The 24,819-nt window shown below is 34.5% G+C and overlaps 2 protein-coding genes across 2 annotated transcripts; one reads left to right on the forward strand and one right to left on the reverse strand.

The window, feature by feature from the left end:
• The first annotated feature begins 450 nt into the window (after positions 1 to 450).
• On the forward strand, positions 451 to 3,984 carry LOC125216321 (receptor-like protein kinase HSL1). Its single transcript, XM_048118013.1, has 2 exons — positions 451 to 3,110; positions 3,446 to 3,984. Exons 1-2 carry the CDS (start codon positions 506 to 508, stop codon positions 3,835 to 3,837), a joined length of 2,997 nt encoding a protein of 998 aa, XP_047973970.1. The 5' UTR covers positions 451 to 505; the 3' UTR covers positions 3,838 to 3,984.
• An 8,927-nt stretch (positions 3,985 to 12,911) lies between these two features.
• On the reverse strand, positions 12,912 to 13,423 carry LOC125209751 (glutaredoxin-C9-like). The gene has a single exon (XM_048109334.1). The coding sequence runs from the start codon at positions 13,412 to 13,414 to the stop codon at positions 13,055 to 13,057; it is 360 nt and encodes a 119-aa protein (XP_047965291.1). The 5' UTR covers positions 13,415 to 13,423; the 3' UTR covers positions 12,912 to 13,054.
• Positions 13,424 to 24,819: the final 11,396 nt, after the last annotated feature.

Here is a 24,819-nt window from a genome sequence, read left to right on the forward strand (position 1 = left end):
TCACTTGCATTTTATTAAAATTAATGAATAAAAATAAGATAAATATTCCACTAACTTTATCCACTATTTTTATTTATAAAGTTAAATAATTTATTGAAACTTGTGTCGGTCAAAAATGAGACTTAGTGGGAACCGAATAAAGTTAGTTTTAAAATAAAATGTGAGAATAACGAGTCGTTCGAGAATAAAATCTATTACTAAAAGTAATAATACTAATAAATAAATGGAATATTTAGTTATAAACGTACGAAAAATGAAATTCGAGACAGTTGGACAAAGAGAGTATTAAAATATTTACGAATATAACAATCGTATTGTTTAATGCCCATATGCAATTGAGCATTCTTGAATCGTTATTATTCCTCATTTCTCTAATTTATAAAAAAATTCAATTTTCCCCTATATAAGAGTATAAATGCAAACCACCAATTTTCAAATCTGTCACTCCAAAAAAAACATGTCACATCTCTAACTTCCCACTCAAAACAAACCCACCGCCGCAAAAATGCACCACCTCCGCCGCCGATTCCACCTCCTCCTTCTCCTCGTCTCTCTCTCCCCCTCTCTCACCATCTCTCTAAACAAAGAAGGCCTCTACCTCCAAAAGGCGAAGCTCAATTTCGACGATCCAAATGCCGCCCTCTCCAATTGGAATCCCGACGACGAAACCCCATGCAACTGGAACGGCGTCGTTTGCGATTCCTCCTCCTCCTCCGTCGTCTCGCTCGATCTCTCCAGCTCCAGCCTCTCCGGCCCCTTCCCCTCCGTCCTCTGCCGCCTCGATCGCCTCTCCTCCATCTCCTTCTACGACAATTTCATCAATTCCACTCTCCCCGACGACGATCTCGCCGCCTGCCTCGCTCTCGAGCACCTCGATCTGGCGCAGAACTACCTCACCGGCGCTCTCCCGCGCAGGATCGCGGAGCTACCGAGGTTGAAGTATCTCGATTTGACCGGTAACAACTTCTCCGGAGAAATTCCGGCGAGCTACGGAACCTTCCAGAAGCTCGAGGTGCTAGCATTGGTGGAGAATCTGCTGGAAGGCGTAATTCCGCCGTTTTTAGGTAACATTTCGACGCTGAAGATGTTGAATCTGTCTTATAACCCGTTTTCGCCGGGTCGGATCCCGCCGGAGCTCGGGAATCTGACTAATTTAGAGGTGATGTGGCTGACTCAGACGAGTCTCATCGGCGAGATACCTGACTCGCTGGGTCGACTCAGTAGACTCGTTGATTTGGACCTGGCTTACAACGCGTTGTCCGGCTCGATACCGAGTTCGATCACCGAGTTGACGGCGCTGGTTCAGCTCGAGCTCTACAACAACTCCTTGAGCGGTGCGCTACCAAGCGGCGGGTGGTCGAACATGACGGCGCTGCGGCGGCTCGACGCGTCAACGAATGAGTTGAGCGGTGGAATTCCGGTGGAGTTGTGCGAATTGCCGCTTGAGTCGTTGAATCTCTATGAGAACAATTTGCGCGGCGAATTGCCGGCTGCGATTGCTGAGTCTCCGAATTTGTATGAATTGAAGCTTTTCCGCAACCAGTTGTCGGGGGAATTGCCTTCCGATCTCGGCAGAAACTCGGCGTTGTGGTGGATCGATGTTTCGACTAACAATTTTTCCGGTCGGATTCCGGACGGTTTATGCTCCAACGGCGCTCTCGAAGAGCTGTTGCTGATTGAGAACTCATTTTCCGGCGAAATTCCAGCAAGTCTCGGCGAGTGTCGGAGCCTGCTGCGGGTAAGGTTAGGTCACAATCGTTTCTCCGGCGAGGTACCGGCGGCATTTTGGGGGCTTCCTCACGTGTCATTACTCGAGCTGATGGGGAACTCATTTTCCGGCGTAATTCCGAAAACTATTGCCGGAGCGTCGAACTTATCTCAGTTGATTTTATCGGTGAACAGATTTTCCGGAAATCTGCCGAAGGAGATAGGATATCTGGAGAATCTGTTGGAGATTTCCGGCAATGACAACGAGTTTTCCGGCCCGTTGCCGGTCAGCGTAGTGAATCTCGGGCAATTAGTGAAGCTCGATCTTCACAACAATGCATTTTCCGGTGGAATTCCCAAGGGTATTGATTCATGGAAGAAGCTAAACGAGCTGAATTTGGCAAACAACGAATTTTCCGGTGAAATCCCCGGCGAAATCGGGGAATTATCCGTTCTAAACTATCTGGATTTATCGGGAAACAGATTCTCCGGTGAAATCCCTACTACGTTGCAGAATCTGAAGCTCAATCGTCTCAATTTCTCGTATAATCATCTCAGCGGCCACATTCCCCTGGATTACACCAAAGAAATGTACAGAGACAGCTTTCTTGGAAACTCGGAGCTATGCCAAGAAATTGAGGGATTATGCAACCGCAAAGAAATGAAAAACAAGGGCTACATTTGGTTTTTCAGAACACTAATTGCTCTAGCTGGAATTCTACTCATATGTGGCATAGTTTGGTTCTATATCAAGTACAAGAAATTCAATGAAGTGAAGAGAAATCTCGACCGTTCGAAATGGACGTTGATGTCTTTCCACAAGCTCGGATTCACCGAGAGTGAGATATCGGAAGCTCTGGATGAAGACAACGTGATTGGGACAGGGGCGTCGGGGAAGGTCTACAAGGTGGTGCTGAGCAATGGAGAGGCTGTGGCCGTGAAGCGGCTGTGGGGGCAGTCGAAGGCGGGGGCGGACGTGGAGAGAGGGGCCATTCAGGATGATGGTTTTGATGCAGAGGTTGAGACTCTGGGGAAGATTAGGCACAAGAATATAGTGAAGTTGTGGTGTTGTTGCTGCACAAGAGATAGTAAACTCTTGGTTTATGAGTATATGCCTAATGGGAGTTTAGGGGATTTGATGCACAGCACAAAGAGTGGGTTGTTGGATTGGCCGATTCGGTTTAAGATCGCCCTCGATGCGGCTGAGGGACTGTCGTACTTGCACCACGACTGCGTCCCTCCGATCGTCCACCGCGACGTGAAGTCGAACAACATACTGCTCGATGCTGAGTACGGAGCTCGTGTGGCCGATTTTGGGCTGGCCAAGGTGGTGGATGACGCTAGCGGGAAGGGCACCATGTCGATGTCCGTCATCGCCGGCTCGTGCGGCTACATCGCCCCTGGTGAGTCCTAAAACACCCTTACTAGTTGAAGCATGATTGTAGCTTTAGGTCAAAAATAATCCTAACCATGTGAGTGATTGTGGATTGTGAATTATTAGTTACACTTTTGGTGTGTGTCAGTGCAGTTTTAGGTGCCATTGGAGTCACACATGAATCATGCCAAATCATTAGCAATATGCCTTTATCATTGATAGCATCATATTTGTACAAAAACAAGCAACACTAGTTTTGTTATTGGATTCTCTCCAAACAATCCACTACAACTAGTAGTTGCTATGTTTACACTATCATGACTGTTACCACTTACTCTAACTAAACCACCTCTTCCGATGCAGAGTATGCGTACACGCTTCGAGTGAACGAGAAGAGCGACATCTACAGCTTCGGTGTAGTGATTCTTGAGCTGGTGACCGGGAGACTCCCCGTGGATCCTGAGTTTGGCGAGAAGGATCTTGTGAAGTGGGTGTGTTGGACGCTGGATCAGGAGGGCGTCCTCGGTGTGATCGACCCGAAACTCGAGTCTTGTTATAGGGACGATGTCTGCAGAGTGCTGAACTTGGGGCTGCTCTGCACGAGCTCGCTCCCTATAAGCCGGCCCTCCATGAGGCGTGTGGTGAAGATGATGCAGGAGATCGGGAGCCGGAGCTTGCACAAGAACGTTGCCAAAGAAGGGAAGCTGACGCCTTATTACTATGAAGAAGGCTCGGATCATGGAAGTGTGGCATGATGATGATAGTTTGGATTGGATTGTTGTATGCATTTTGCAACTAGTTTTGAATGAGTCTTGCTTTGTATTCTTTGCCACCCAAATTTCATTGTTTCTTGACAGTGGTAGTGATAGATTATCATTATATCAAGGTAACATTATATCTCATCAAATTGTTTTTTAGTTGTAGAGAATTATGAATTGGGGCCCATTAAATGCTGATATATTGATGAAGTTTTTGAACTGCCAAGTTGGTTCATTGATATTTGAATATCATCAATGTATACGTTAATAAAAGAATTACAAAATTCATTCAAGTGTTAATATCAACAATGTTCATTCAGTTACTTAACGCAAAAAATAATAATTTAATTTTAGCATTACAATTAAATTTCATATTCAAATCAACAATTTGAATATTTTGATTTGGTAAATTCTTCTCTTGTAATATGAGAGTGAATTAATTGCATTGTTCTTTAGCGTTATCAATTTCGACGTCAAACGGTTGATGAGTGTTATCTAACATAGTTGGACGACCTAGCAGTAATTTTCAAAAATGTATCAATCAATTTTAAATGGATATCTAATTCTCATGTGAAAGCTAATGCGAACAATTAAAATTGATAAATTTACTAGAAACTGAAACATTGGATCATTATTGATTAAATAATAGACCTGATATTTAGAAAAATTAGATTGATATACTCTCTTTCTCTGCGATTAGGAGTATTGATTTAGTTCAGTACAAATTTTAAGAAAATTATATTGAAAAGTGCATGAAAAAATTCGTAGAATATAAATCTCGATTTTATATACTCTCCGTCCACCTAATATAATCTCATGAATGAAGGTCATGAATTTTAATATAAAATTGGTAAAACCTGAATAAAGATAAAATGATAAGTAGGATATAGATAAGAAAGATAACAAGTGGGTAACAAATTGAGCGTACCTAAATTGAAACGAGGAACTAAAAATTAACCAAGACCTTTCGTGACATAACGGATTAAAATGGTAATACTAAAATTTCTAATCTAAGAGTTAGGCAGCAGTAGTTATCTCATGCTATCATTATGATTTAGAGGTTTACTATATTTTTTTATTTTTTATTTTACTATAAAGTAAAGCAAGAACTTAATATATGTGGGCCCCAGTTTAGATAGAAAGCCCGACCCGTAGCCCGTATCACATTAACTACCCGACAGTGTAAAAGTCAAAGCACATGAAAGTTGGTCTGCATTCGGGCCCAACCTTTTAAATCACATCTAAGGCCATCCACACTGGGGCGCGCTATGCGACATCCTAAGTCCCGTCCTATGCACTGCCACATCAGCATTTTATTCTCCACTCCTTCCATCTGGGCAGACTATAACCCGCCCTAAGCGACGCCTTAAGCATTTTTACTTCTATTTTGTATTTATATTTTTATGTTTGCAAATGTAAATAAAAATAAACAAATAAAAACAACACAATTAAAAAAAAGGAGATTCTAAATTAACTTAATTAAAAAAAAGTTACAAAATAAGAAATTAAAAAAAGCACTAAATACAAAAAAAAGAGGCTAGTCTAGAGTAGTCTCAACTAGCATGGGCCGCAATGGTGTCGCGAACCCGCTGTCGAACCCTGGGTCGGCGACGGATCCGTAATGCGGGGCGCGCGGCGGATGTGGTCGCTTCGCTTCGTCTTGGCAACTGACGCTGAAATGCCGGATACGCTGCGGAACTCTCATCCTCGAACACCGGATCAAGGAGGTCCATTGGAGATGCGCGCTCGTCGCTTGTGGCACGCGGAAGGTGCGCTTTCGACGCCCTCTTCTTCTCGCGTCGGGAGCCGGGCAACACCTCGTTGTCCCTCAATGCCGCCTGCATTCCGTAGTTGCTTGAAATCGCTCGTATAATGAAAATCGTACGACGACGCTTTGTCCCGCACATCTCGCGCACTCTCGCCACCGCCCTCGCCTCGCACTTCTCGTACCCCGCAACAATTTACCCGCTTTATTTGTTCCCGCGTTTGCGGAGCTACTCCTGGCGCTGATGCACACACGGGCGCAGCCGGCTGCCAGGCTTTCGGCGTATGCGCCTGCAATGAAATACCAAGGATGTTTTAGTCTTTCTCATTTTTATTACTATGTATTTTTTATTTTATATTAAAATATTGTTTTCATTTAATCCATAAATATTGTAAATTTATTAGATTGATAAGTTAAAATACTTATCAATAATTATCATAAGAATGATTTATGTTTTTATTTTAGTTAAACTAAATAGAAGATGGATTGTCGAAATACTAGGATTTATATTTAATATTTTAGTTAAACATCTTCTATTTAATTTTAATACTAACCTAATTGAGAAATTAGGATTTATTTTAGTTTAACTAAAATATTTTACTTCTTTACTATAGTTATTATAAGAATGATTTATGTTTTTATTTTATTTTAAACTAAAATAAAAACATAAATCATTCTTATAATAACTATTTATAAGTATTTTAATTTATCAATCTAATTAAATTTACAATATTTATGGATTAAATGAAAATAATATTTTAATATAAAATAAACATAGTACATAGTAATAAAAATGAGAAAGACTAAAACGTCATTGGTATTTTAATAAAATAAACATAGTACTTCTTTTGGGCTGTTTTTGTTTTTCGTTGGTTTTCTCTAAGGTTCTTTTACATTAGTGTAATGGTCTTGTTAGGGTTTTGGTAGCGTTTGAGTTCTAAGGGAGTTTGTTAGCTGGAATAGTTTTAGTACTTGGCTTTGCCGCCTTGCGAACTTGTGCTCACCACTCATGGTTTGAGCCTTTTATTTTTATAAAAAAAAAGGGTATAAGAGACTCAAAATAGTGAAAAAGGGTCCGAAATGATATTATACCCATACGTAGAGGCTTATAATGCATTTTTTAAAATATGGGTACCTGTAGCGTTCGACTTGTCATACATAGAGGCCAATTTTATAGTTTCACTCAATACAAAAAATGCCATTAATAATTACTTTGAATTTTATTAAATTCGATCTCATATTTTTACTTTTTGAACTAAGAAAAGATATGTTAAACCTTGTTGGTTACAATTAGGGCCGCTCAATGGAAAAAAAGACATTTAATCTTCGCCAACATTTTTGTTAATATTATCCTTTATTTAAATAATTTATAGAAGTATATAATTATCAAGATCAACAAATTTAGAAATTACATGAGAAGTAAAGTTTGCATACATAACCCTTTTTCTCTCTAACCTCAAAGTAATGAACACAAGAATAAATTTCTCAAAGTAATGAACACAAAAATAAATTCGAAATTTAATTTGATCGCATTAGCAATATTGATATGTTTTGTGCTTATACCAACTTGTTTGCATTTTCTTTTGTAGTCTCTCTGTTTCCTAAAACTGAAAACTATTTCCTTTTTGATTTGTTTCTTAAAAAAACAAACACTCAATTTTCGAAAAGTTTTTTTCTCTCTATAAGGTGGGATTCATTTTACACAACATAATTTTTCATTCTATCTTCTCTTTTATTTTATCAATTTTTCATTAAAACTCGAGTTGTTTCAAAAACTCTTATTTTTAAGAAACGAGGAGAGTATATTTTATTGATTGTATTGAACATCATAGATTACGATCTTATGAGCGAAAAAAAAGATAAACGACATCCATATATACCAATTATATATGCTAATCCGAATTTTACAAGGATTGTGAATATTCATTAAGAAAAAAATAATTGTGCGTTATATTTCTAATACCTTCATATTTATTTTGATGATCAATTACTGATAGAATTACACAAACAATTTAATAGGAGTATATTAATAAATGAATTTAATAACGTCTAGTGAAACAAGCCTATATATTTGAAATATAGGCTTGATGATTGGGACAATGGAAATAAAAAAAAATGATTGAATTATACTTTTTTGTTCTAAAAATTAATGTGATCTGTAAATTTAATGGACTCCATTATTATGTTTGTCCGTGCTATCGCATAGTATATTTCTAGTTTAACATTTAATTCATTGAGAGTCTATGTCTAGTTGAATGTAAATGGTTATTTCATGGGAATAGAAAGTTTGCTGAAACTATTTATTCACAATAAATACAGCATTTCTCATCAGCAACCACAATTAATTAATTCTTACATGTGAAATGTTTTTTTGACATTATGGTTTTACCATAAATACTGGAATAAATACATAACTCATACAAAATGTTTCATATTTTATATTAATACAAAAAATTTGAAGTTATGTAAATCATATAAAATATTTCATTCTTGTTGCAATTTAGTACATTCCGTTATTTTTGTTTAAACACCGTTAACTTTTGTACTTTGTGATGCACCAATCATTAAACAATGATAAAAAATTTCGTACCATATAAAACAATTATAAAACTTTTTGTACTAACATGAAACAATTATGAAACATTTTGCAGTTCACATACACAAAGAGTTAGCGACATCCAAACAAAAATAGCAGAATGTACTAAATTGAAACACGAATGAAACATTTTGTATAATTTATATAAACTTCAAACTTTTTGTACTAATGTGAAACAAAGGTGAAACATTTTGTATGAGTTATGTATTTACTCCTAATAATGTTGAAATTGTAATTTATTTTATTTTATTTTTGATTAAATATATAGTATGCATATATAATGCCCTTGCATATAATCCATTATTCGCATGTAAGAGTTAATTAAGATCTTAAATAAGGATAGCTTGAATGAAGGAAAATATATATAAATATAATGGAATTATGAACCAAGTTTCTCATATTCCTAATATTACGTTGGAAGGTTATAGAAGCGGGGACCCATATTTTTCACTTATTTTCCTAAATTCACTTAATTTTTTTGTAATATACTTGAGAAATGAAAGAACGGAAATTATATATAAAAAGAAAAACAGTTTAACAATTTCACCATTTTTTTAAAAAAATAAAACAGATAATTTCAAAATTCAAATACTTTAAAAATTTTATAAAAATATAAAATATAATTCTCGATACATGTTGGACCTGAGTATCAAATTTATTAGAAATTTCTACATAATTTTTCCGCATTGCTCTCATAATTTATCCATAAATTTTTGGAACGTTACATTGAAGTTCATCAAAAAAATAATCATATATTTTGAACTCGTTGGTTTATCATTTTAAAGGTATGATGTTAACACTTTCTCCTTTTCTTGTTAAAATAGTAACTCAAGTACTTCTTAATTTTATTCACTATAACATGCAACAAATTTAAATTTTGATATACGTTTAATATATTGATACTAATTGAATTTGCGATTTTAATTTTAAGAAATTCATAGTTATAATATTAATTCCTCACCTTCCAAAATATTAGTTTCTATAAATTCATGATTTTTGGATTGACACATCCAAACTTTAATAAAAAAATTATCATATGTTCTTAACTCATTTTTTAATATTTAAGAAATATATAATTAACATTTTCTCTTTTTAATTTGTAAATTATTAAAAAATTTAGCTCAATTCAGCATATCAGGCAACAAACTAAAATTTCACATCTGATAAAATAATACTGATGGAGTTTACGAATTTAATTTTAAGAATTTCATAATTTTAATTTTAATTCTTTACTTAAAAAATTTTAATATTTCTAAATTCTTAATTTATGGAATGTTACGTCTAACCATGATAAGAAAAATAGTCAGATGTTTTTAAGTCTATTTAATGTTTTAAAGCTATAATAGTGATATTTTCTCTTTTTCGTTCTAAGACGTTAGAGTTCATATCTCAATTCACTATATCATGCAACAAATTAAAATTCTGAGTCTATGATTTTGATTTTATGAGTTTCATATTTTTTATTTTAATTCTTTAGTTGTCCAAAGTTTTAGTTTCTTTATACTTAGTTTTTGGAATGTTAAGTAGAAGTTAGAACCTCAATAAAAAAAATAATCACATGTTTTCAACTCATTTATTTGCTACTATTTTAAAACTATACTGTTAATATTTTCTTTGTTTTTCATAAAATATAGTTAGAATTTTTAGTTTAAGTCACTATAACATCTAAAAAATAAGTTTGAGTATATGATAGATCTAATTGTTCATCACATACACTTCTTCTCCTTTCTAATCTCCCATTAATTTCATTTTACATTTAGTTTTTTTAGCTGGATCCAACTTATCTACTCCCTCCATCCCCCATTAAAAATCACTCTTTTTCCATTTCGGTCCGTCCCCAATTAAGAGTCACACTTTATTTTTACCATAAATGGTAGTAGGTCTCACATTCCACTAACTCACTTTACTCACATTTTATTATAAAACCAATATAAAAAAGTGGGTCCCATATTCCACTAACTTTTTCAACCAACTTTTCTTTACCTTTCTTAAAATCCGTGCCCGGTCAAACTGTGACTGTTAATGGAGGACGGAAGGAGTATTATGTTTTGTGTTGTTTTAAGGATCAATCACTTTTAAGGAGTGACTCGTACTATATTATAGAATCCAGACCTTAGTCCATAAAACTGTAATAAACAAATAAAATAAAAAGGTTCCACCATACAAAGAGACACATTGAGTGGTGAACATAAAATCGTACGTTTGCCCATCCCCAATTTCCACATTTTGGTATTAATTCGTTTCCAATCACCCTATTGCCCCATCGCCATCACCATCTAGCACCTCCTTAATTATATGGTTTCCATTAAATGCGGCCTAAATATTCAGGTTCATTAAATTATGATAGGTTTGTGTCCGATTAATCATTTAAGGAGTTCAGTTTGCAAGATAACTTATATTTGTGATTAAATAAGTATTATGGTTTGTTCGTTAGATTGAATATCATAATTTAATCTTAATTGAATAATCATGTGATAATTAGTCATAATTAACCATTCCAACTAAAATAATCTCACAGACTCAATTCTTTATATATTTTGGTATTATTTTATTTAAGAAACTGAATACATCGGAATGTACAAAAATATATTTACTCTTTTTTCGAGTTAAAAATATATTTATCCTTATTAACAACTGCGCTTGTTGTCTCACTTAAGATGACACATTTTCCTTTTTGATTTGCCTCAACTAAGATGATGTACATCTCTTTTTTGGGATACTCTCTCTCCAATTAATACTCTCAATTACTTTTTTCACTCCTATTAAAATATTTATCTTTCTTTATCTCTTTATTTTAATACTTACACCCATTTTTTCTCTTCTCAATTAAAATCATTAACCAATAACTCATAAAATCTCGTGCGGAAAGAGTATTTAATTTTTTTAATTATTCTATATATAATTTATGTACTTATTTAATCATTTAGAATGGTTATGGTTTATAATGTTCTGTCAATAATTAGAGATCATGACAACTTGTGGTCTTTAAAGAATAGTAGATGGTGTCGGATCATAGAAGTTCCATTTGTATTCGAGCTCACCGGGCTTGGGAATAAATAATTCAAAAGGAATGACAATCGTATAATCTTGAAGATTTTGGGAATAAATAATTCGGATGGAATGAGAATCGTACAATCTTGAAGATTTTAATATGAGAAATATCCATAGAGTTCAAACCATAAATTATTTTATTGGGAGTTGTAATTATTTTTGTTTCATTTGTCAATATCTTCTTTCGAACTTTCTACGATGAATTTTGGCAGGATTGAACTTTTTTAATTGAGTTAGACCAGCCCTATATCGAATTGACCCAAATTTGAAGTCTATATACTTAGATCAGTCATTTTTCATTTTCAGTCCATGCAATTCTGTCAAGCATTTTCTATTTTCAGTCCAGATCAACCGTTGGATCAATTAAATTTAGCTTACAAGATATAAGGAATTACTCATAAGACTAATATATGGAGTAGTAGTTTATGATCTCTCTTTATAACCATATGAATTATGAAATATTATTACTCCGTATAATTTATTTTATTTCATTTACCAACAAATAAGGCCACATAATTCCTATTTGAATTTATTATATAGTTCCTCGTCCCACAAAAGATATCACACTTTCCTTTTTAGTTTGTCTCACAAAAGATGTCACATTTTTATTTTTAGAAAACGTTCTCTCTCACATTAATATAAAAATTATATTTTCTCTTTTCATCTAACACACAAAACAAAACCTCCTAAAATCTCATATCATCCCACAAATGGGACATCTTTTGTGGGACAGAGGAAGTACTACTTAAATAACTACTTTTGTGTATAATATATTGGGGTAGAACGTAAAATCGCTCTTCCTGTTCCTATTCCTAAGTACTAAAAAATAAAAGGTTTGAATATCGGATTTAAGTTTAACAAAACACACACAGCAGCACACAAACAACTCATCTTCCTCTTTAATTCTATTGATTTTACATGTAGTTTTAGACCACAATTGTTGTGGAGTATTATTCAATTCTCCAGAGACAAAGAAAAGTAGCGACTCAAATGTTACTTTATATTCATCTTAACGATTGATGCATCTGATGTTGAAATATACCAACTAGATTTATTCGCATTTAATTTTGTGACTTGCTATTTTTAATTATCGATAAGAAAATAATTGTCATCTTATTTTCTATTTTTTTTATTTTTCTAAATTGTCATCAAGCCTACATAGTGTGTTTCACATTGGAGTAGACTAGCATTTATATACTTCGAGTCAGGAATAAGATTTTTGTTTTCTTTTTTCAGTATAATACATTACTACTCTATGGCCTTAAATTTAGGTGAATGGAAGGTCAATAATTAACTAAACACGAAAGGTCATTATTAATGTTTTAAATTATTTTATAAAATTTGAGTTTGGTATATTTTTAGATCATTTAAGTTATCATTTATTAAAATAATCTAACAATGATCTAAACATGTCATCTATATGATTTTGTGTTTTATATTAATATCTAATTTTACATAGATCACAATCCTATAATTGTAAAATTAAATAATCCCTTTATTCTACAAACTATTAATGTAATGGAAGAGATAAACCAAATATTTCACGATAAATTTTTTCATTTGTGTGATGGAAACATAATTTTTTTAACTACGCCACGCGTTCAATTTTGAAAGCAATATCAGATTTCATGTAATTAGTTTAAATGGACAACTGATTGATTAAACAATAGTCAATATAGCCAAAGTCAAAAGTAGCCACTGATATCAGAGAATTTTTACATAATAATGCAAGATGTTTAGCAACTTCTACCATCCATTAAACTTCTACTAAGTTAGAACAACAATAATAATTATTTGAATATTTAAAGCCAAAGAGCTCTAGCTTCTCTAAGCCTAGGGACCAATTCACCAGAAATATGCGCGCCCATGATTTTCTCAATCCCTCCAAACAGCTCTCCGGCGAGAAACACCGCCGGCAGCTGCGGGGCGGCGGCGCCGATGATCTTCGACAGCTCCTCGTTTACCTCGGCTTCGTTGTGGTCGTCGACGTGGAAGATGGAAGGATAGACGCCGTGGCCGTGGAGCAAGAGCTTCACCACGTGGCACATGCAGCAGCCTCGCCGCGCGAAAACAACCACGGGCTTCTCTGCCACCTGCTCCCGCACAGAGGCGGGCGGAGAGGAGGTGGGCGCCCAATTTCTATATGGGATAGCTTGTTGCATGGTGCGTCGCTTTTGGAAAAGGGAGACTTGGGGCCTGGGGTAGTTATAGCCGAAAATAAATACTCCCTCATTTCATTTTCTGGGTTTTGAGTCATTTCATTTTTTACATTTATTTTAAAAAAATAATAACAAATACTTGAAATAGAAAAAAAGTAAAGTAAGAGGGAGAATAATATATATAAGACTCTTATCTACCTTATTATGTTACTTACTTTACTCTCTCTTAATTTTAACTATTTATTACTCCCTCCGTCCCACTTTAGGAGTCCCTGTTGAGTTCGGCACGGGTTTTAAGAAATACAAAGGAAAGTTGGTAAAAAAAGATAGTGGAATGTGGGTCCTACTTTTATATATTAGTTTTATAATAAAATGTGAGTGAAAAAAGGTGAGTGGAATGTGGGACCTATTACCAATTATGGAATATTCCAACCGGGACTCCTAAAGTGGGACATCCAAAAGTAGTAAACCGGGACTCCTAAAGTGGGACGGAGGGAGTATCATTTTTTCAAAACGAGTGCAGAAAATGAAATGATTCAACTACCGCATAACAGAGGGAGTAGTGTTTTTTTTTGTTTCATTCTAGGTAAGTGTCCCCCATATGCCGGCCCGACAGTATTGTGAAAGGTGTTCAATTAGGGTGGCAGTGATCTACTATGGAGAGGACCGTAACCCACTGTCCTGCCAGAAGCCCACCTTCCAAAGTCTCATATTTGTGCCTAAGAAATATTGTAACTGCACAACAATATTGGGAATCGATCCTTATACATTCTTCCAATACTATCCCTTCATAATCAAATGCATGTGTTACCCCAAAAATAATATTATTAATACTTCTATTGGGGAGCATTAAGGTCCGATTACCCCCTTAGTATCTATTTCCTTCTTAATATCATCCATTAGATTGATGGAATGGACGGACTAGATTAAAAGGAGAAATCTCATCTCGTGTTGCATTATTTGTCCTAATTTGTGCGTTATGAGGGCATAAGAGTAAAAATATAATGGCTTGTAAGCATTTCAAAACGGAAATTCCTATAATTAAGCGAGATTTTCACAACCTTCCATCTTCTCATTCACTCTCTCACTCCATCCCATCAATCCACGATCAAAACTATTCTCCACCATTTCAAAACCGCCGAAACCCTAGCCGCCTCTCCAATCGAAGAGAAACCAACTCCAAAGTCGATTCTCGCCGCAGAATTCACCGTAGGTCGACAATTCACAGGCTTAAAGTTCTGATTTTCAGTTGCGCGCGCGCCGATTGAGTTTCTATTTGCAACAAGGTGAGTTTCCAAAGTTCCGTTTTTGGGTAATAATCACTCCTAAACGTCAATTTTTTGTTGGTAGATTTTTCTGTAAACAATGAAATGGTAATCATTCGGATTAGGGTTCTGGTCATTATTGAAGTGTGTAGTTGATTTCTGAGTTACATTTGGTATATGTTCGATTATTCCGGGAGAAACCATACCGATGTCGTAGATGTTGCTGAAAATCTCCGATTTTGTGTTCAATGTGTTGTTGATTCTGTCCGTTATTGATGATTTGGGTTGATTAGTTATATCTGTAGATTTGAGATTTGGATGAAGAAATTTAACTGATTTCGGTAGTGTGTCTCTCAGTACATCAATGACGAAAAGAGGCAGACCCTTCAAAACCCAAACAACACAGACTACAGGTGATAAATCTTTTGCATTCTTCTTGAATTTGTTCAAATCTGATACCGTTGGTTCAGCTAGAGTTCTGCATTATTTGGTTGTTAGTTGTTCATTATTGCACTCTCTGTTGTACATCATGAGTTTGTTTCAATCAGAAACGTTTGGTTTCCAGTGAAATTGTGCATTTTTTGTTTTTTTATTTACATTATTGTACAATGATTTTTAGGCATTGGATGTTAAATTGTAATAGATAGTGGTTTGTTTCATATTTGTTCTTTTTTGTATTTACACGTTGTTCATTATTTATACCATTTTGTACATTACGTTAGTTTAATTTGATACATTATACATCCTGTTCTGTTGCAAACTACATTATTTATATCATCTTGTACATTACTTTACCACTTTTCATACATTATGACAAGTTACAAGTATGAAATATTGTGTTCACTGTAATATATGCATTATATATAAAGTTTGGTACATTATTAGTCAGTTACTACTCATTATATGAACTTCTTGGTACATTACTGAGTTGCATGGGAAAATTTAAATATCTTTTGTACATTATTGATATGTTGTCTTGCATTATGTGTTATTTATCGTACATTACTGGCATGTTATATTAACCATTACTGTTGTTGCTATTACAAATTCATTATACATATATTTTTGTGCCTTATTGATCTGTTACATCACTGATACATATAATTGACTTTTGCTAAACCAGGAGGTGTTGGAGGAACTTGGCAGTAATGGCGATCTCAATTCACCCAACCAGGAGGTGTTGGAGGAAGATGAACCAAGTAGGCATGTTTGGAAATGCCCATGCCCATCGATCAACCGCATTCCTTGTGCGCTGCGGCGGCAGCTACGACTCTGTGGCGGTCCCGGTGAGAGAGGATTTTGCAGCACCTAGTCGAAACAAGAAAGACAACAACATATACTTCAGGAGGTGTCCAACTGATTTGAAATAGATTTGTAGGGTATTTTGTCTAGATTTATGACGATGTAAAACACTTGGGTTGGTTTGAATTCAATTTCCTTTCAACATTATTCTCTTCAATCTGTATATTATTCATTGATCCGTGCACATTATTAGATACTATTGGTACATTATTTACTGTAACAAATCTTAAACGCATTAAAAAATGAAATTTCATTCATGTGGTGGTGCTATAACCTAGCTCCATGGGTTGCTAAACCCAATGAAAATTATTCAAACTCTTTGCCCTTTGTAATGGTTCCGTTTGTGAGCAGGTACTACAACCTAGCCCCATGGATTGCTAAACGCAAAGGGTATATGGATTCAACTCTCGCCAAACATTAAATACTTACACAAGCACATCATTTAGAATTACAATGTACATTAAAGGCCACTTGATGTGAATTTTAGTTCCACTTAGCCTAAACATTATTCCATGAAACATTTACATAATTCAAAAATGAATTTTGGTGTATGGGTTAGTAATATGTCCTAGCCCTATGGATTGCTAAACACTATGGGAATGGATCAAACTCTCTTCCCGTAGTCAAGGTTTTGTTAATGAGTTGGTACTATACCCTAGCCCCATGGATTGCTAAACCCTTATGGGGAATGGATTTAACTTTTGTCACACATTAAACCATTGTAATGTACATTATTCAAAGACAGCATGTACATTATACAACTATAATCGTACATTAATACAATCTACATTATAGACTTAATATAGTACATTACTTGTCGAAAACTTACAAGTTCTAACTTACGAAAAGAAAACACGAAAATATGTAAGCAATGGATATTTTCATGAAAATAAAACGACAAATGATACAAAATAAAACTAAATACAAGAACGAACTAATCACAAACAAATACACAAAACCATAGATGTTAGGGGTGGCGAAACGGGTTACCCGCGGGTACCCGCACCCGACAAGTCGGATACCCGTACCCGATTTTAGCTAAATTGGTTGTCCCAATACCCGCCCCGTGATATACCGGGATTACACGATACCCGTGTCGGGTATCCCGTACCCGGCATTGCGGGTACCCGTACCGACCCGAAATTCGAATAAAAAATTTGAAACCATGATAATCGTCAATGTTCCCTAATTTACTTAATTAATATTGATGGTAAACTTTGAATAGATTAAGAATAAAAGTGAGGGGACTCTATAGCTAGTTCCGATGAGTTTTCAATTGTATGTTCGTCGGAATATAAAAATGTTTCAAAAGAACTCTTAGAAACATTTCATTTTCTTCACTCATTTTGGAAAAATAATAATATAAATACTCTTCTCTACATTAGTATCTCTCTTACTTTATTTTTTCTCCATTCTAACTATTTATTTTTAATTTTTCAAAATGAATGTGTATATGGCTATTATTATTTAACTATTTATTTTTTTCTCTAATTTAACTATTTGGAACGCCTCTATTAATATGGAATGGAAGGAGTATTAAAAATGATATGTGACTCTAATACTAATAATAACGGGTATACCCGTACGGGTAGTGGGTATACCCGCTACCCGCAAAACTCTAAAACACACTACCCGATCCCGCTCCATTTCCCGTTATCGTCGGGTATCGGGTACCCGATACCCGGTGGGTAGCGGGTCGAAATGGGAATTACCCATTATCCGCTACCCATTTTGCCACCCCTAATAGATGTCAATTACACGACTAATACAATAATTTTCTACCAAAATTTATCAATTAAAAAAAGAACTGACGTCTGCAATTGAAAAAAGTCGACAACAATTTCTTGAGAATGTCTTCAATGGAGAAAAAACGATGAGGGAGAGAAGAAAAAACGATGAGGAAGAGAAGAAAGATTGTAGCGTGTATTCTATAGAAAAACTGTTAATACATAAAATAATACATCTCAATGAACACTCAATACAGGAAATCTATATAAGAATTGGTGCAAAATTTAGAATCCTATTAAATTTAATTGGACTAGAACTTCATGGTTTTCTCGAAATTAATGAAGGAATACTAAACTAACTTCTCAAAAAGAGCTTCATGATTGTCTCGAAGAATTGCAGAAAAATGTCTTCCCGATACATTTACCGTAAAATATGAAGAGAGAAAAAAATTAATTAAGGAAAATAAATCAGATTATATATTTACCAAACTAGAAGGAGAGAATTTAGGAATTAATTTAACCGCTACAAATCTGAGCTCCCCAAATTGCCCTTTTTGAAATTTTTAATGATTAAAATTAAATTCATGAGACTTTATTTTCGTCCATAAAATCATGAAAATGGATAGACGAGATTGAGAAAGATAATAGAACAAAAGATAGTAAAAGGATATGAATATATCCCTACTTCTATTTATACGATACATGTGGGTAATGCATAAAAATGCAAATTATACTCGGCAGAATGAATAGTATTACCATTTACATTAATTGGGGATTGCCCTCTCCGAAAAATACAGTGATTAACTTGTAGATTTAGATTAGATATTTGTCAATAATTAAATACTCTCAAAATAATGATAGTGGTATATCTATTGATGAACGGTGGAGCTGAGATCACGCTTGTGTTGGTATTGAACGTCAAGGTAGGTGCGGTGAAGGTATCACTATGTCATCATTTCTAGACAGACGCAATTTCGAGCTGCCACGTCGTATGCCAACAACAATCCCATTTTAGATATTCTTCGTTCCCTTTTCTTCATATTGCATCTTTGTCAACACATATCATAATAACTGAGTTGGAATATTGCATCTTTGTCAACACACATCTACAATAGCATGTCGCAAACTCGATCGAGTTAGTTGTCTATGCACATTCACAAACTCGATCACAATCACACTTTCTAAACTGTCCATCTTCTATAAAACAACCATAATTTTTTTTAAAGATTTCTTATTGAGGTGTGCAGAATATACTCACAAAGCTCTTTTAAAGATGGAGATATTTATGTCATTTAAAGTCTAATTAAAAATAATTATTTTTAAATATATTCCTTTCAAAATTAAGTATACTTGTCTAAAAGTGCGTCAAATTAAAAATGAAATTCAAATAGAAAATATAAGGGCAAAGTGTCTTAAAAGTCACAAAGTCATGAATTAATCTTAGATTGTGCGAATTTTCCATCCGACCTGACCTTGATATTTTTTGGTAAAATTATGCAGATGTGGCTAGTCTGAATTCCTACGTGGAATCATTCAGAAATTTTTTAGCTGCAAAGTACAAGTGGCTTTGACCGATTTAGGGCAAACTGTCTTAAAATCATGAACTTTTCAAAAATTCATGTTTTTTCTATGAACTACAAATGTAGCATACAAAAAGTCATACAAAGTTAAATTTCCTAGTTGTGATCGGCCCCTCGTCGGCTTGAATTTCTTGCCCACTAAAGAGGGTTGAAAGCTCCTTCGACCTCTTTTGACAATGGCGACCCTATCACTCCAGATCCTCGACCTCTGCAGCTAGCTCATGCTACAAGATCGAACATTCTCTTCTTTCGCATCCCCACTCATCATACAAGTCATGGAACGTAATCTGCGCAATCGATCTTGGAGAAGCTTTGACAATTCATCCACTAGTTTCGTCCAGAAAACCCACCAACTTTTCTCTGAGCATCATTAACCCTGGCCTGGATTCAGGCCCCAAGTCCCCTCCACGTCATCATTCCACTAAATTTGAGTCCCGGCCCAAAACTCCTCTAACCCTGTAGGCCCCAACTCGGGCCACAACTATTAAATTGCACTATTCACAACTCCAACCTATTTTACTCGTAAAATAGAATACGTTGAACAATTAAAATAGGAAAAATTCATTGTTCAGTCGAAAAAAGAAAATTACAAATCCTAGAAAAAAAAATTACAAATCCGAGAAAAAAAATTATTAAGACCTAGAAAATAAAAATTGCAAGTCCTAGAAAAGATATTGCAATAATTTAGAGGATAGAAATGGAGAAATTGGTGGAAGAATGTTGAAGAAATGGGTATAAATAGGCAAAAACAATCAAAAAATAAGAAAAAAAAATTTGGGGGTTTGCGGCCCGTCCCGCGTCGCGTAACCCTAAGGCGGGCCGGACCCCGGGAGCGACCCAGGGACGCAACTGCGGCCCCAGGACCATCCCAGGCCGTGACTCTCCTCCATTTAACGCATGGCCCGGGCCGGGACTCGCGATTTGCGGCCCGACCCCTAGCATTAATCATGCTCTCACACCCACAACAACAACGCTGGCCACCTCCCCACCCAACATCCCAACGTACTTCTACAAACCACTAACGCGTTCTGCAACACCATTGGATCTCAAAATCTACCGGCGTCATCTCACTGTTTCTAGCAAAATCGGGACTCGTGAATCGACAATTCCGCGCTGAATGAAACGATTCTAAGAAATCAGATGAGGGTAGAGCCGTCGCTGGCTCACAGTGGAAGGGCATAAGGCCTTGAATTTTTGGAGTTTCAGGATCTATATCCACTCTTCTAGAACCCAAACCCCATCCCCAAAATTCGTCGGTGCCCACGTCTTCGAAGATTACCTCAAATTCTCCAGCCTCACTCTACCCGATGTTGATCCTAAGCCGACCCCGGATTTGTGGTTGTGGCCTGTGGATAAAGGAGGAGACGAGGGCTATAATCTTTCAAGAACTCATCGTCGTCCATTCGCCGTTCTCGTCTTCAATTATTCGCTCAAATTACTTGGTATACTACGTTCGAATGGAAAAATCTAAATTTTGAAATTTTCATACTCCCTCCGTCCCAAGATATTAGACTCATATACCATTTTGGGGTGTCCCAACATACTTGAGTCATTTCTATTTGTGATAAAAAAATTAACTTTATTATCAACTCCACTTACACCACTAAACAACATATCCTAAATTCATGTGCCCAAAAGAAAGAGGTTAATATCTTGGGACAGAGGGAGTAACTTTTAAGGCAGTTTGCCCAAATTAGATTTAACAAGTCAACACCCACGTCAGCTTAAAAAGACACATCATCTCACTTCATAGCTGGAATGGGAAAACGACGCATTGTTGATAAGTTCATGATATGCTACTTTTATAGTTAATGGAAAAAAATAAAAAATCACAAACGTTCATGCCTTTTTAAGGCAGTTTGCCCAAACTATAATCATCATAAATTTCGTCAAAAATTAAGGGATATTATCATTTAAATTGAACTACTACCATTTAATTTTTTAAGTTCGTTTACAAATATTAATTTTGAGTATCTTGACACCACATGACGGAGTAAATAAAAGGAAAAAGCAATGACTGGACATATAGGAAATGCACAATAAATTCCAATGTCCACGAACAATCGTGTTGAATATTCTTATTGGAAATCCTATGTTTATACGGCAACGCCTATTTTTCCATTTCATGCTTCTGTTCTGTATACACTGACGTCATCACTAATATTAGTCAGAAGATTCCACATTTACATTTGATCCGGTTATACTTTCCTTCCAACTGTAAGATGTGTATATGTAACATGTGACAAAATATTACTATTGAGTATCCTGTAAGAATTTGGGAAAGGACCCTGCGAATATGAATATGAATATGAATATGAATATGAATATGAATATATTACACACTAACCCCATAGCCCTTTGTGAATATCTTAAATTAAATTAAATAATAAATATAAGATTTATTAATTAATATAACTAATAAAATATATCAATGCACGTATAGATTTAATTAACTGATAAAATAATTGTTTCTAATTGTTTCCATAGATTTTATTTGTACCGCTAGTTATTAATGTATATAATAAAATTGGGTTATGTACTGGAATAAAGTGACGGTTCTTCCTTAGCAAAATAATTAGATTATTTTTTCTAATTATATTGAATAATATAATACTAATATGGGCGATTCCACTATTTAATAACTAAATCAAATACTCCGTATTAATAAGATTAGATTAGGTTTCTTCTTATCCAGTACCCTCTGCTTCCTTCTCCCTGTAAGTTTTTTTCCTCTGTATTTTAAGTTTCTCTTCCTTCTCTTCTTCTATTTTAATAAATATGAATTTATTTGGACTTGAATGCAATAACTTAAACTATGAAAAGTATTTTTGGTATACTTTTAGTGCAAACCTAAAGATAGGTATTTTTTCTTCAAAAACCTATAATTATAGGATTGGTTTTGCAGTACTATTGGAGAGATTATTCTACTGCATTTTCAAATGAATTTGATTCTACACGTGAGGATTATGTCTTCGTTATATGTGTTGTCTAGTCTAAGTATATATTTGTAATGAATAAAATCATATACTATAATGTATAAAATCATAGTACTACATTTTAACGTAAAGTATAACTTTTAGACATGTGTGTTTAAATTCGAATATAATACTACATATCTACATATATAATGCCAACCGGGTAGCTCGTTAATTAATACTCTCTTTGTCCACTAAATCTCATGTACGAAGGATACATGTTCTAATAAGAAATTTATAATTAAGTAACAATATAGAAAAGGCGTGTTGTGCCAATGGATTTTACTAGCGAATGACGTCTGCCCTCTATCCACTAAGAAGAATTAGTAGCAAAATCAGTAGTCGATTTAAGCCGAATTTTGGCGCAATTATCACGCTCCATAATTAATGTCGAATAAAGTAGTGGACGGTTTTTGTTACTATTAGTAGCATCTAGCGAGCACATCAGCTAAATAATTTTTTCTTTAGAAAAAAATGGTGTACTCAATTGGTTCTAATTTTAGTAATTGAGTAAACCATACCTCTCTTTAGATTTAGATGAAAATAAACTCAAATAACTTTTTTTCAGATTTTGTGAGGAAAAATAGGTGGTGGATAGAGAGAATTATAGTTTTAGTATAGTGTGATGATTGGAGTAAAATCACTATTATATGTGTGACATTTATACTAAAATGAGTTTCAGTTTAGTGTAATACTTCGAGATGCTCTTAAAACTCGTATTGTCCATATGTGGTACTCCATCCGTCCCTCTACATTAGAGACGTTTCTTTTCGGCATGGTATATAAGAAGTTGTGTTAAAAGTGAGTTAAGTGAAGGGATAATAAAATGGAAAGAAAAAAGATAGATAAATGAAGTAAGTGAGAATAATAAGCTGTTTTTTGAAGAAAAAAAAATGACTTAGCAACGGTGGGACATACGAGTTTTAATTAATATTATAAAGTACTAAGAAAGAAAAACAAATTTACAAAAGAAGGGAGGTGAAGTTATTTTTTATAAAACTAGTAGTTACTACCCGTGCTATGCACGGGCCAAATTATATTCAGAAAAAAAATAAAATATATATATTTTTCTAAATATAATATTTTTGAATTTTTTGTAATTCAACAATAAAAACTATTGAAATATTGTATAAATATGATTATTAATATTTCAAAAACATAATTTTACTTCTACATCTATCAATCTATCGATCACTATAACGGAAAGACATGAGGGAAAGAAATGCAAACAGAATTCAAAAATAACTAATAAAGAGAAAAAAAATTAAACAATTATTGAATTCACGAATAAAAACTATTGAAAGGCTAAATGCATTTTTAGTATAGGAAAAAGATAAATTATTTATTTCCCCCTATATATACGTATAAAAAGTAAATTATCACTTAAAATAAGTGATAACATTTTATCACTTAAAATTTAATTAGTTAATATTTAATTTTAAAATATATATTATACAAAATCTAATAAAATAAAAGTACAATTAAAACCTATCTTAAGGGTGTCTCCAACGGCGCCCTTCCCGTTCGCCCGTCGGGGACGGGCGACCTGACGGGCGCCATAGTGGGCGGGAAGGGCGCCCACGCCCGTCCCGAGTGCCCCTGCGATGGCCTCGCCCCTCCCGTCGACGGGCGAGTGGGACGGGCGCCACTGCGGTGGCGAAGGTCGCCCGTCCCACTCGGACGTCCGACATTTTATTTTTTTTTTTTTTTTTTTTTTTTTTTTTTTTTAAACTCTATAAATAAGGCTCCTTCAACATCATTTCATTCACACCATTTGTGTTGACAAATTTCTCTCTCTAACCTCTTTTTTCAATTATCTATAATGGCGAGTAGTTGTGCGGGTGGTAGTGGCGGAGACGCTAGTGATAGTGATGGCTTTAGCGATGATGAATATTTTTTTTATTGAAATATTCGTACTTCCCGTTCGTATTTGTGTCAAATTTTAATTCCGTGCATTTTAATTTAATTGTGAATTAATTTAATTGTGGAAGGGCTAGTGGGAGGGGCGCCGTCGGAGACCCCCTAAGATATAATAACAAATACCACAACACCAAAATTAAAACTCTATTTAGGATGCATATTCAAATGTTAAATGCTTATTATTGAAGATAACGCAAAATAATGTTATTCCATTTTAGAAAATGTGTAACTTTTAGTGAGCATCCCAAAAATAAAAATGTACCATTTTAAAGAGTATATTTTAAAAATTGTAAACACTTCTATTCTTTCCTTAACTTTATTATTTTTTCAATTAGTGAAGTAAAAATATTGCATAAAATTTTGTGTCCGCGAAGAAATTCTTCAATTTTTGAAATGATCGATGGATGGTTTATTTTCATAAATTAGGAGAAAATGAAGGAAAGAGAAGATAATATAGTTAATTAATTAATTCCTATCTTCCCAAATAATTAATCTTTTTGAAATTATTTGCTCTTTTATCCAGTTAATTACACTATTCATATAAAATATCTCATCATCATTTCATTTTGTTTCGAACAGTTAAAAGTTTGTATAAATTATTCAAAAAATTTCATTTACGTTTTACTACATTATGTCAAG

Source organism: Salvia hispanica, chromosome 3, assembly GCF_023119035.1.
Source record: "Salvia hispanica cultivar TCC Black 2014 chromosome 3, UniMelb_Shisp_WGS_1.0, whole genome shotgun sequence".
NCBI lineage: Eukaryota > Viridiplantae > Streptophyta > Magnoliopsida > Lamiales > Lamiaceae > Salvia > Salvia hispanica.

Excerpts from the sequence above, each read along its gene's own strand:
- LOC125209751 (XM_048109334.1), bottom strand. The coding sequence starts at position 13,414 with ATGCAACAAGCTATCCCATATAGAAATTGGGCGCCCACCTCCTCTCCG.
- LOC125216321 (XM_048118013.1), top strand. The coding sequence starts at position 506 with ATGCACCACCTCCGCCGCCGATTCCACCTCCTCCTTCTCCTCGTCTCT. Across the intron at positions 3,111-3,445 it reads GTGCGGCTACATCGCCCCTG|AGTATGCGTACACGCTTCGA; the intron begins GTGAGTCCTAAA and ends CTTCCGATGCAG.